Source organism: Lampetra fluviatilis (assembly GCF_964198595.1).
Source record: "Lampetra fluviatilis chromosome 45 unlocalized genomic scaffold, kcLamFluv1.1 SUPER_45_unloc_1, whole genome shotgun sequence".
In the NCBI taxonomy this organism is placed as follows: Eukaryota; Metazoa; Chordata; class Hyperoartia; order Petromyzontiformes; family Petromyzontidae; genus Lampetra; species Lampetra fluviatilis.
In genome coordinates, this window is record NW_027620425.1 from 1,696,697 (window position 1) to 1,709,196 (window position 12,500).

General features: G+C 53.0%; 1 protein-coding gene across 1 annotated transcript in view; it reads left to right on the forward strand.

The window, feature by feature from the left end:
* Positions 1–12,500, forward strand: part of POLR3A (RNA polymerase III subunit A) — a 72,699-nt gene that overhangs the window by 16,345 nt on the left and 43,854 nt on the right. Inside the window, exons 5-12 of the mRNA XM_078884414.1 lie at positions 1–79; positions 722–876; positions 2,991–3,353; positions 5,356–5,518; positions 7,612–7,748; positions 8,290–8,393; positions 10,359–10,500; positions 12,206–12,346. The exon at positions 1–79 is cut by the window's left edge and continues 93 nt beyond it. Of these exons, the coding sequence (XP_078740540.1) occupies positions 1–79; positions 722–876; positions 2,991–3,353; positions 5,356–5,518; positions 7,612–7,748; positions 8,290–8,393; positions 10,359–10,500; positions 12,206–12,346 (1,284 nt within the window). The remainder of the gene's footprint in view (positions 80–721; positions 877–2,990; positions 3,354–5,355; positions 5,519–7,611; positions 7,749–8,289; positions 8,394–10,358; positions 10,501–12,205; positions 12,347–12,500) is intronic.

A 12,500-nucleotide genomic window follows, 5' to 3' on the forward strand; every position in this document is an offset into this window, starting at 1 on the left:
CACAAACGCTCGCTCAAGCGCACGGCCACGGAGCGCTGCCGCAAGATGCAGAGATGTCCCCACTGTGGGGCTGTTAATGGTGACTATGTCTGTGTGTGTGTGTCTGTGTGTGAGTGTGTGTGTGTGTGGCTGTGTGAGTGTGTCTGTGTGTGTGTGTGACTGTGTGTGTGTGACTGTGTGTGTGTGTGAGTGTCTGTGTGTGACTGTGTGTGTGTGTGTGTGTGTCTGTGTGAGTGTGTCTGTGTGACTGTGTGTGTGTGTCTGTGCGCTCGCTCAAGCGCACGGCCACGGAGCGCTGCCGCAAGATGCAGAGATGTCCTCACTGCGGAGCTGTCAACGGTGTGTGAACGGTGTGTGTCTGTGTGTGTGAGTGTGTGTGAGTGTGTGTGTCTGTGTGTCTGTGTGTGTGTCTGTGTGTCTGTGTCACTGGGGAGTGGTGGGTGTAGTGGTTAGCGCCACGCTGCGCTACGAACCCGGCGACCCAGGTTCGATTCCCGCTCACGGCCAACACCACTCAGTGACGATTATCTGAACCGGTCCCGGGCCTCCCCTAGGTCGACTCAGCCTCAAACGAGTACCTGGCGCGGTGCCAGCCACCCACCCACCCACCCAGCAGCCCCTCCTTTACCGTTCCGGCCTCCACAGCTGCTACTCGCTAGCAGCACTTGCCCCTACGGTCTGCCAAGGCTACACGGGGGACCTGTGTCTTTGTCTGCTCCAGGCGTGGTGAAGAAGTGTGGCCTCTTGAAGGTTGTCCACGAGCGGTTCCGCCCGTCGGCACGCAAGGCCGACCCCGCCGTGGCCGCTCACCACGCCAGCTTCAGCACGGCCATCGAACACAACCGCGAGATCGAGCCCCTCCTGTCACGCGCCCAGGTGAGGTGCTCAGTCAGTCAGTCAGTCACTCAGTCAGTCAGTCAGTCACTCAGTTACTCACTTGGTCAATCACTCAGTCACTCACTCACTCACCCACTCACTCACTCACTCAGTCACCCACCCACCCACCCACTCACTCACCCACTCACCCACCCACTCACTCACCACGTAACTCACTCACTCAGTCATTCAGTCACTCACTCACCCACTCACTCACTCACCACGCCAGCTTCAGCACGGCCATCGAGCACAACCGCGAGATCGAGCCCCTCCTGTCACACGCCCAGGTGAGGTGCTCACTCACTCACTCACTCAGTCACTCAGTCACTCAGTCATTCAGTCAGTCACTCAGTCACTCGGTCACTCAGTCACTCAGTCAATCAGTCACTCAGTCACTCACTCAGTCACTCAGTCACTCACTCACTCAGTCACTCACTCACCCACTCGCTCACCACGTCACTCACTCACCACGCCAGCTTCAGCACGGCCATCGAACACAACCGCGAGATCGAGCCCCTCCTGTCACGCGCCCAGGTGAGGCGCTCACTCTGTTACTCAGTCAGTCACTCAGTCATTCAGTCATTCAGTCAATCAGTCACTCACTCACCACGGCGCTCACCAACCCACGCACTCACTTACTCAGTCGCTCAGTCACTCACTCACCCACTCACCCACTCACCCACTCTCTCCCTCAATCACTAACCCACCCACTCACTCACTCACCACGCCAGCTTCAGCACGGCCATCGAACACAACCGCGAGATCGAGCCCCTCCTGTCACGCGCCCAGGTGAGGCGCTCACTCTGTTACTCAGTCAGTCACTCAGTCATTCAGTCAATCAGTCACTCACTCACCACGGCGCTCACCAACCCACGCACTCACTTACTCAGTCGCTCAGTCACTCACTCACCCACTCACCCACTCACCCACTCTCTCCCTCAATCACTAACCCACCCACTCACTCACTCACCACGCCAGCTTCAGCACGGCCATCGAACACAACCGCGAGATCGAGCCCCTCCTGTCACGCGCTCAGGTGAGGCGCTCACTCACCACGGCGCTCACCAACCCACGCACTCACTTACTCAGTCGCGCAGTCACTCACTCAGTCATTCAGTCACCCAGTCACTCAGTCAGTCACTCACTCAGTCACTCAGTCACTCGGTCACTCGGTCACTTGGTCACTCAGTCACTCACTCAGTCACTCAGTCACTCACTCAATCACTCACTCAGTCACTCAGTCACTCACTCAGTCACTCAGTCACTCACTCACTCAGTCACTCAATCACTCACTCAGTCACTCAGTCACTCACTCAATCACTCAGTCACTCAGTCATTCGGTCACTCGGTCACTCAGTCACTCAGTCAGTCAGTCACTCAGTCACTCACTCAGTCACTCACTCAGTCACTCACTCAGTCACTCACTCAGTCACTCAGTCATTCGGTCACTCGGTCACTCAGTCACTCACTCAGTCACTCAGTCACTCAGTCACTCAGTCAATCACTCACTCAGTCACTCAATCACTCACTCAGTCACTCAGTCACTCACTCAATCACTCAGTCACTCAGTCATTCGGTCACTCGGTCACTCAGTCACTCAGTCAGTCAGTCACTCAGTCACTCAGTCACTCACTCAGTCACTCAGTCATTCGGTCACTCGGTCACTCAGTCACTCACTCAGTCACTCAGTCATTCAGTCAGTCACTCAGTCACTCAGTCACTCAGTCATTCGGTCACTCGGTCACTCAGTCACTCAGTCAGTCAGTCACTCACTCAAGTCACTCACTCAGTCACTCAGTCATTCAGTCAGTCACTCAGTCACTCAGTCACTCACTCAGTCACTCAGTCAGTCACTCAGTCACTCAGTCACTCACTCAGTCACTCAGTCACTCACTGAGTCACTCAGTCACTCACTCACTCAGTCACTCAGTCACTCACTCAGTCACTCAGTCATTCAGTCACTCAGTCACTCAGTCACTCACTCACTCAGTCACTCAGTCACTCACTCACTCAGTCACTCAGTCACTCACTCAGTCACTCAGTCACCCACCCAACCACCCACCCACCCCCCCACCCACTCACCCACCCCCCCACCCACCCACCCACCCCCCCAGGAGACCCTGAACCCGCTGGTGGTTCTCGCTCTACTGGAGAGAATTCCCGACGAAGATGTTCCCCTCCTGCTCATGAGCACCGGTCCGTCGGCAACAGCCCCCGTATCCGCAACAACAGCCCCCGTATCCGCAACAACAGCCCCCGTATCCGCAACAACAGCCCCCGTATCCGCCACGACTGCCCCCGTATCCGCCGCGTCGTGGTCGCTTGGACGCCCCGAGGATCTCCTGCTGCGGCGTCTGCCCGTGCCTCCGTTGTGCGTCCGCCCGTCGGTGGTGAGCGACGTGAAGTCGGGAACCAACGAAGACGACCTCACCATGAAGCTCACGGAGATCCTGTTCCTGAACGATGTGATCAAGAAGGTGAGTCAGTTAGTTAGTCAGTTAGTTAGTCAGTTAGTTAGTTAGTTAGTCAGTTAGTTAGTTAGTCAGTTAGTTAGTTACTCACGATGAAGCTCACGGAGATCCTGTTCCTGAACGATGTGATCAAGAAGGTGAGTCAGTTAGTTAGTCAGTTAGTTAGTCAGTTAGTTAGTCAGTCAGTTAGTCAGTCAATCAGTCAGTCATTCAGTCACTCACTCAATCACCATGAAGCTCACGGAGATCCTGTTCCTGAACGATGTGATCAAGAAGGTGAGTTAGTTAGTCAGTTAGTTAGTCAGTTAGTTAGTTAGTCAGTTAGTTAGTGAGTCAGTTAGTTAGTTAGTTAGTCAGTTAGTTAGTCAGTTAGTTAGTTAGTTAGTCAGTCAGTTAGTTAGTTAGTTAGTCAGTTAGTTAGTTAGCCAGTTAGTTAGTTAGTCAGTTAGTTAGCTAGTTACTCACGATGAAGCTCACGGAGATCCTGTTCCTGAACGACGTCATCAAGAAGGTGAGTTAGTTAGTTAGTCAGTTAGTCAGTTAGTTAGTCAGTTAGTTAGTCAGTTAGTTAGTCAGTTAGTTAGTTAGTTAGTCAGTTAGTTAGTCAGTTAGTTAGTCAGTTAGTTAGTTAGTCAGTTAGTTAGCCAGTTAGTTAGTCAGTTAGTTAGTCAGTTAGTCAGTTAGTTAGTCAGTTAGTTAGTTAGTCAGTTAGTCAGTCAGTTAGTCAGTTAGTTAGTCAGTTAGTTAGTCAGTTAGTCAGTCAGTTAGTCAGTCAGTTAGTCAGTTAGTTAGTCAGTTAGTCAGTCGCTCGGTTAGTCAGTTAGTTAGTCAGTTAGTTAGTCAGTTAGTCAGTTAGTTAGTCAGTTAGTTAGTCAGTTAGTTAGTTAGTTAGTTAGTCAGTTAGTTAGTTAGTCAGTTAGTTAGTTAGTCAGTCAGTTAGTTAGTCAGTCAGTCACTCAGTTAGTTAGTTAGTCAGTTAGTTAGTCAGTTTGTCGCTCAGTCAGTTGGTCACTCAGTCAGTTAGTCAGTTAGTTAGTCAGTCAGTTAGTTAGTCAGTCACTCAGTCAGTTAGTTAGTCACCATGAAGCTCACGGAGATCCTGTTCCTGAACGACGTCATCAAGAAGGTGAGGCAGTTAGTCAGTCAGTTAGTTAGTCAGTTAGTTAGTTAGTCAGTCAGTTAGTCAGTTAGTTAGTCAGTTTAGTTAGTTAGTCAGTTAGTTAGTCAGTCAGTTAGTCAGTTAGTCAGTCAGTCAGTTAGTCAGTTAGTTAGTTAGTCAGTCAGTTAGTTAGTCAGTTTAGTTAGTTAGTCAGTCAGTTAGTTAGTTAGTTAGTCAGTTTAGTTAGTTAGTCAGTCAGTTAGTCAGTCAGTTAGTTAGTCAGTTAGTTAGTTAGTAAGTTAGTTAGTTAGTTAGTCAGTCAGTCAGTTAGTCAGTTAGTTAGTTAGTCAGTCAGTTAGTTAGTTAGTCAGTTTAGTTAGTTAGTCAGTTAGTTAGTCAGTCAGTTAGTTAGTTAGTTAGTCAGTTTAGTTAGTTAGTCAGTTAGTTAGTCAGTCAGTTAGTCAGTCAGTCAGTTAGTCAGTCAGTCAGTCAGTTAGTTAGTCAGTTAGTTAGTTAGTCAGTAAGTTAGTTAGTTAGTCAGTTTAGTTAGTTAGTCAGTTAGTTAGTTAGTTAGTCAGTTAGTTAGTTAGTTAGTCAGTTAGTTAGTCAGTTAGTTAGTTAGTTAGTCAGTCAGTCAGTTAGTTAGTCAGTTAGTCAGTCAGTTAGTCAGTCAGTTAGTTAGTCACTCAGTCACTCAGTCAGTCATCCACTCACTCACCATACACTCCCTTTATCTCTCTGTGTCTCTCTGTCTCTCTCTGTGTCTCTGTGTGTCTCTCTCTCTCTGTGTCTCTCTCTCTGTCTCTCTCTGTGTAACTCTCTCTCTGTCTCTCTGTGTCTCTGTGTGTCTCTTTCTCTGTGTCTCTGTGTCTCTCTCTCTGTGTCTCTCTCTGTGTCTCTGTGTCTCAGCACCGCGCTTCAGGAGCTAAGAGCCAGATGATCATGGAGGACTGGGACTTCCTGCAGCTGCAATGCGCCCTCTACATCAACAGCGAACTCTCCGGCATTCCACTCAACATGGCGCCCAAGAAGTGGACCAGAGGATTCGTGCAGAGACTCAAGGGGAAGCAGGGTGGGTGGTGGTGGTGGTGGTGTGTGTGTCACTGTGTGTGTGTGTCACTGTGTGTGTGTCATTGTGTGTGTGTGTCACTGTGTGTGTGTGTCACTGTGTGTGTGTGTCACTGTGTGTGTGTGTCACTGTGTGTGTCACTGTGTGTGTGTGTCACTGTGTGTGTGTGTCACTGTGTGTCACTGTGTGTGTGTGTCACTGTGTGTGTGTGTCACTGTGTGTGTGTGTCACTGTGTGTGTCACTGTGTGTGTGTGTCACTGTGTGTGTGTGTCACTGTGTGTGTCACTGTGTGTGTGTGTGTCACTGTGTGTGTGTCACTGTGTGTGTGTCACTGTGTGTGTGTGTCATTGTGTGTGTCACTGTGTGTGTGTGTCACTGTGTGTGTCACTGTGTGTGTGTGTCACTGTGTGTGTCACTGTGTGTGTGTCACTGTGTGTGTCACTGTGTGTGTGTGTGTGTCACTGTGTGTGTCACTGTGTGTGTCACTGTGTGTGTGTCACTGTGTGTGTGTCATTGTGTGTGTGTCACTGTGTGTGTGTGTGTCACTGTGTGTGTGTGTCACTGTGTGTGTGTGTCACTGTGTGTGTGTCACTGTGTGTGTGTCACTGTGTGTGTCACTGTGTGTGTGTCACTGTGTGTGTGTCACTGTGTGTGTGTGTGTGTCACTGTGTGTGTGTGTGTGTCACTGTGTGTGTGTCACTGTGTGTGTCACTGTGTGTGTGTCACTGTGTGTGTGTCACTGTGTGTGTCACTGTGTGTGTGTGTGTGTCACTGTGTGTGTCACTGTGTGTGTCACTGTGTGTGTGTGTCACTGTGTGTGTGTCACTGTGTGTGTGTCACTGTGTGTGTCACTGTGTGTGTCACTGTGTGTCACTGTGTGTGTGTGTGTGTCACTGTGTGTGTCACTGTGTGTGTGTGTCACTGTGTGTGTGTGTGTCACTGTGTGTGTCACTGTGTGTGTCACTGTGTGTGTGTGTCACTGTGTGTGTGTGTGTCACTGTGTGTGTGTGTGTCACTGTGTGTGTCACTGTGTGTGTGTGTCACTGTGTGTGTGTGTGTCACTGTGTGTGTCACTGTGTGTGTGTGTGTCACTGTGTGTGTCACTGTGTGTCACTGTGTGTGTGTGTGTGTCACTGTGTGTGTCACTGTGTGTGTGTGTCACTGTGTGTGTGTGTGTCACTGTGTGTGTCACTGTGTGTGTCACTGTGTGTGTGTGTCACTGTGTGTGTGTGTGTCACTGTGTGTGTGTGTGTCACTGTGTGTGTGTGTGTCACTGTGTGTGTCACTGTGTGTGTGTGTCACTGTGTGTGTCACTGTGTGTGTCACTGTGTGTGTGTGTGTCACTGTGTGTGTCACTGTGTGTGTCACTGTGTGTGTGTCACTGTGTGTGTGTGTGTGTCACTGTGTGTGTGTGTCACTGTGTGTGTGTGTCACTGTGTGTGTGTGTCACTGTGTGTGTGTGTGTGTCACTGTGTGTGTGTGTGTGTCACTGTGTGTGTGTCACTGTGTGTGTCACTGTGTGTGTGTCACTGTGTGTGTCACTGTGTGTGTGTGTGTGTCACTGTGTGTGTCACTGTGTGTGTCACTGTGTGTGTGTCACTGTGTGTGTGTGTGTGTGTCACTGTGTGTGTGTGTCACTGTGTGTGTGTCACTGTGTGTGTGTGTGTGTCACTGTGTGTGTGTGTGTGTCACTGTGTGTGTGTCACTGTGTGTGTCACTGTGTGTGTGTCACTGTGTGTGTCACTGTGTGTGTGTGTGTGTGTCACTGTGTGTCACTGTGTGTGTCACTGTGTGTGTGTGTCACTGTGTGTGTGTGTGTCACTGTGTGTGTCACTGTGTGTCACTGTGTGTGTGTGTGTCACTGTGTGTGTGTGTCACTGTGTGTGTGTGTCACTGTGTGTGTGTGTGTCACTGTGTGTGTGTGTCACTGTGTGTGTGTGTGTCACTGTGTGTGTCACTGTGTGTGTGTGTGTCACTGTGTGTGTCACTGTGTGTGTCACTGTGTGTGTGTCACTGTGTGTGTGTGTGTGTCACTGTGTGTGTGTGTGTCACTGTGTGTGTCACTGTGTGTGTGTCACTGTGTGTGTCACCGCAGGGCGTTTCCGTGGCAACCTGTCTGGCAAGCGTGTCGACTTCTCTAGCCGCACGGTCATCTCCCCCGACCCGAACTTGCGTATCGACGAGGTCGCGGTGCCCGTCCATGTGGCGCGCATACTCACCTACCCCGAGCGGGTGAGTGGGGGGTGAGTGGGTGGGTGGGTGAGTGAGTGGGTGGGTGGGTGGGTGAGTGGGTGGTTGGGTGAGTGGGTGGGTGGGTGGGTGAGTGGGTGGGTGAGTGGGTGGGTGGGTGAGTGGGGGTTGAGTGGGTGGTGAGTTGGTGGGTGAGTGGGTGAGTGAGTGGGTGGGTGAGTGGGTGAGTGAGTGGGTGGGTGAGTGGGTGAGTGAGTGGGTGGGTGAGTGGGTGGGTGAGTGAGTGAGTGGGTGGGTGGGTGGGTGGGCGAGTGGGTGGGTGGGCGAGTGGGTGGGCGGGCGGGTGGGTGAGTGGGTGGGTGGGTGAGTGAGTGGGTGGGTGAGTGGGTGGGTGGGTGGGTGAGTGTGTGGGTGGGTGTGTGACTGTGTGTGTCTGTGTGTGTGTCTGTGTGTGTGTGTGTGACTGTGTGTGTGCGTGTGACTGTGTGTGTGTGTCTGTGTGTGTGTGTCTGTGTGTGTGTGACTGTGTGTGTGTCTGTGTGTGTGTGTGTCTGTGTGTGTGTCTGTGTGTGTGTGTGGTCAGGTGACCAAAGCGAACCTGGAGCTGATGAGGAAGTTGGTGATGCGAGGTTGTGACGAACACCCTGGTGCCAACTTCATCCAGCAGAGACAGAACAACATGAAGAGGTGACACACATACACACAGACACACACACAGACACACACACACACAGACTCACCACACAGAGACCCACAGACTCACCACTCAGAGACCCACAGACTCACCACACAGAGACTCACACACACAGAGACACAGACACACACACAGACACACACAGACTCACCACTCAGAGACCCACAGACTCACCACACAGAGACACAGTCACACACACAGAGACACAGACACACACACAGACACACACAGACTCACCACACAGAGACTCACCGCCCCCCGTGACCTCTCTCTCTCCCCCCGTGACCTCTCTCCGGTCCCCGTGACCTCTCTCCGGTCCCCGTGACCTCTCTCTCTCCCCCCGTGACCTCTCTCTCTCTCTCTCCCCCCGTGACCTCTCTCTCTCTCCCCCCGTGACCTCTCTCTCTCTCTCTCCCCCCGTGACCTCTCTCTCTCTCCCCCCGTGACCTCTCTCTCTCTCCACCCCCCGTGACCTCTCTCTCTCCACCTGTGACCTCTCTCTCTCCCCCCGTGACCTCTCTCTCTCCACCTGTGACCTCTCTCTCTCCCCCCGTGACCTCTCTCTCCACCCCCCGTGACCTCTCTCTCTCTCTCTCCCCCCGTGACCTCTCTCTCTCTCCCCCCCCGTGACCTCTCTCTCTCTCCCCCCCCGTGACCTCTCTCTCTCTCTACCCCCGTGACCTCTCTCTCTCTACCCCCCGTGACCTCTCTCTCTCTCTACCCCCGTGACCTCTCTCTCTCTACCCCCGTGACCTCTCTCTCTCTACCCCCCGTGACCTCTCTCTCTCTCTCTCTACCCCCGTGACCTCTCTCTCTCTCCACCCCCCGTGACCTCTCTCTCTCCCCCCGTGACCTCTCTCTCTCTCTCCCCCCGTGACCTCTCTCTCTCTCTACCCCCGTGACCTCTCTCTCTCTCTACCCCCCGTGACCTCTCTCTCTCCACCTGTGACCTCTCTCCGGTCCCCGTGACCTCTCTCTCTCTCTCCCCCCGTGACCTCTCTCTCTCTCTCTCTACCCCCCGTGACCTCTCTCTCTCTCTACCCCCGTGACCTCTCTCTCTCTACCCCCGTGACCTCTCTCTCTCTACCCCCCGTGACCTCTCTCTCTCTCTACCCCCGTGACCTCTCTCTCTCTACCCCCGTGACCTCTCTCTCTCTACCCCCCGTGACCTCTCTCTCTCTCTCTCTACCCCCGTGACCTCTCTCTCTCTCCACCCCCCGTGACCTCTCTCTCTCCCCCCGTGACCTCTCTCTCTCTCCCCCCGTGACCTCTCTCTCTCTCTCCCCCCGTGACCTCTCTCTCTCTCTCCCCCCGTGACCTCTCTCTCTCTCTACCCCCGTGACCTCTCTCTCTCTCTACCCCCCGTGACCTCTCTCTCTCCACCTGTGACCTCTCTCCGGTCCCCGTGACCTCTCTCTCTCTCTCCCCCCGTGACCTCTCTCTCTCTCTCTCTACCCCCCGTGACCTCTCTCTCTCTCTACCCCCGTGACCTCTCTCTCTCTACCCCCGTGACCTCTCTCTCTCTACCCCCCGTGACCTCTCTCTCTCTCTACCCCCGTGACCTCTCTCTCTCTACCCCCGTGACCTCTCTCTCTCTACCCCCCGTGACCTCTCTCTCTCTCTCTCTACCCCCCGTGACCTCTCTCTCTCTCTACCCCCCGTGACCTCTCTCTCCACCCCCCGTGACCTCTCTCTCTCTACCCCCGTGACCTCTCTCTCTCTACCCCCCGTGACCTCTCTCTCTCTCTCTCTCCCCCCGTGACCTCTCACTCTCTCTCTCTACCCCCGTGACCTCTCTCTCTCTACCCCCCGTGACCTCTCTCTCTCTCTCTCTCCCCCCGTGACCTCTCTCTCTCTCTCTCTACCCCCGTGACCTCTCTCTCTCTACCCCCCGTGACCTCTCTCTCTCTCTCTCTCCCCCCGTGACCTCTCACTCTCTCTCTCCGCCCCCCGTGCAGGTTCCTGAGGTACGGCAACCGTGAGAAGATGGCGCAGGAGCTTCGTCTGGGCGACATCGTGGAGAGGCACCTAATGGACGGTGACGTGGTGCTGTTCAATCGTCAACCCTCGCTCCACAAGCTGAGCATCATGGCTCACATTGTGAGTGGTGGGGAGAGAGTGAGAGAGTGGGAGAGTGGGATAGAGAGTGAGAGGGTGAGTGGTGAGAGAGAGTGAGAGAGTGAGAGAGTGAGTGAGTGAGAGAGTGGGATGGACGGTGACGTGGTGCTGTTCAATCGTCAACCGTCGCTCCACAAGCTCAGCATCATGGCTCACATTGTGAGTGGTGGGGAGAGAGTGGGAGAGAGAGTGAGTGAGTGAGTGAGAGAGTGAGAGACTTTTGACTTTTAAACAACTTTTATTGCCACCAGCAGCAGCAAACGCACTGGAGGCGATTTCAATATAAAACACACAAAGTCACCAGCAAACACAAAAGAAAATAAACGCTACAAGGCGAGGTAGTCAGCAGGTGTGGTCTCTCCCCACGGTGCCAGAGAGAGAGAGAGAGTGGGAGAGAGAGTGAGAGAGTGGGTGAGTGAGAGAGTGAGTGAGTGAGACAGAGATTGAATGGGGGAGAGACTTTGACTTTCAAAACACTCGTATTGCTGCCACAAGCAGTGGCACTGGGGGGTGATTTTTCCACGAAAACCGAGTCACAAACGACAAAGTGACCAAAACACGACGGTAAACAATGAACTGCGCCCGGCACATCCGTCACCACGACAAAGTGAGCGTGGCCACGGGGAGGCCAGGCACACGACAAGCTGATCACTGTCTCATTGCTCTCATGGCTTCATCTTCTTGGTTCTTTCGGTAAAGTCGTCACGTAGAAGGGAAGTAATAAAATAATAAAAATAAAACATAATAAAATAATTCTCACGACGTTTCGGCCACAACGCAAGCAGCCGTCCTCAGGTGAAGAACAGGTCTGTCGGAAAGACAGCGTCTGAATGGGCACCACCAGGCTTGGCAGCGTTAAGCATGAGCCTTTGTTTGTGTAGACTGGTTGAAAAGAGTTGTTAAGGTGAGGCTGATGTAAAGCTGCGTGTTAACGTGACTGAGCCTTTTGTTATGTAGAGGTGGTGTGGCTGAAACCGCTGCTAGGAATGAGCCTTTGTTGTGTGGACTGGCTGAACTCGGAGGTTCTAAGAGTTGTTAAGGTGTGGCTGATATTTTTATTTTACTTTTATTAATTTTTATTTTTCACCTACACGGTGACTTTACCGAAACAACCCAAGAATATGAATCTTTGCCGTCACGAAAGTTTCAAATCCAGTGGGGGCTCGTTCGGGACGTGCCCGCCGGCGTTTGACGAAAGACTGAAGCGTCACCGGCGTCAGATGGAAGACGCGTGTGTGTCTGTGTGTGTGTCTGTGTATCTGTGTGTGTGTCTGTGTGTGTGTGTCTGTGTGTGTGTCTAGGCACGAGTGAAGCCCCACAAGACGTTCCGCTTCAACGAGTGTGTGTGTCTGTGTCTCTCTGTGTGTGTGTCTGTGTGTGTGTGTGTGTCTGTGTGTGTGTCTGTGTGTGTGTGTGTCTGTGTATCTGTGTGTGTGTCTGTGTGTGTGTGTCTCTCTGTGTGTCTCTCTCTATGTGTGTGTGTCTGTGTGTGTGTGTGTCTCTCTCTATCTGTGTGTGTGTCTATGTGTGTGTCTAGGCACGAGTGAAGCCTCACAGGACGTTCCGCTTCAACGAGTGTGTGTGTGTGTCTGTGTGCGTGTCTGTGTGTGTGTGTCTCTCTGTCTGTGTGTGTCTCTCTCTATGTCTGTGTGTGTGTCTGTGTGTGTGTCTGTGTGTGTCTATGTAGGCACGAGTGAAACCCCACCGGACGTTCCGCTTCAACGAGTGTGTGTGCACGCCGTACAACGCCGACTTTGACGGCGACGAGATGAACCTGCACCTGCCCCAGACGGAGGAGGCCAAAGCTGAGGCTCTCATCCTGATGGGGGTGAGAGGGGGGGGGGGTCTCATGGGGGGGGTGAGAGGGGGGGGGCTCATGGGGGGGTGAGAGGGGGGGGCTCATCCTGATGGGGGTGAGAGGGGGGGGGCTCATGGGGGGGGTGAGAGGGGGGGGGGTTCATGGGGGGGTGAGAGGGGGGGGG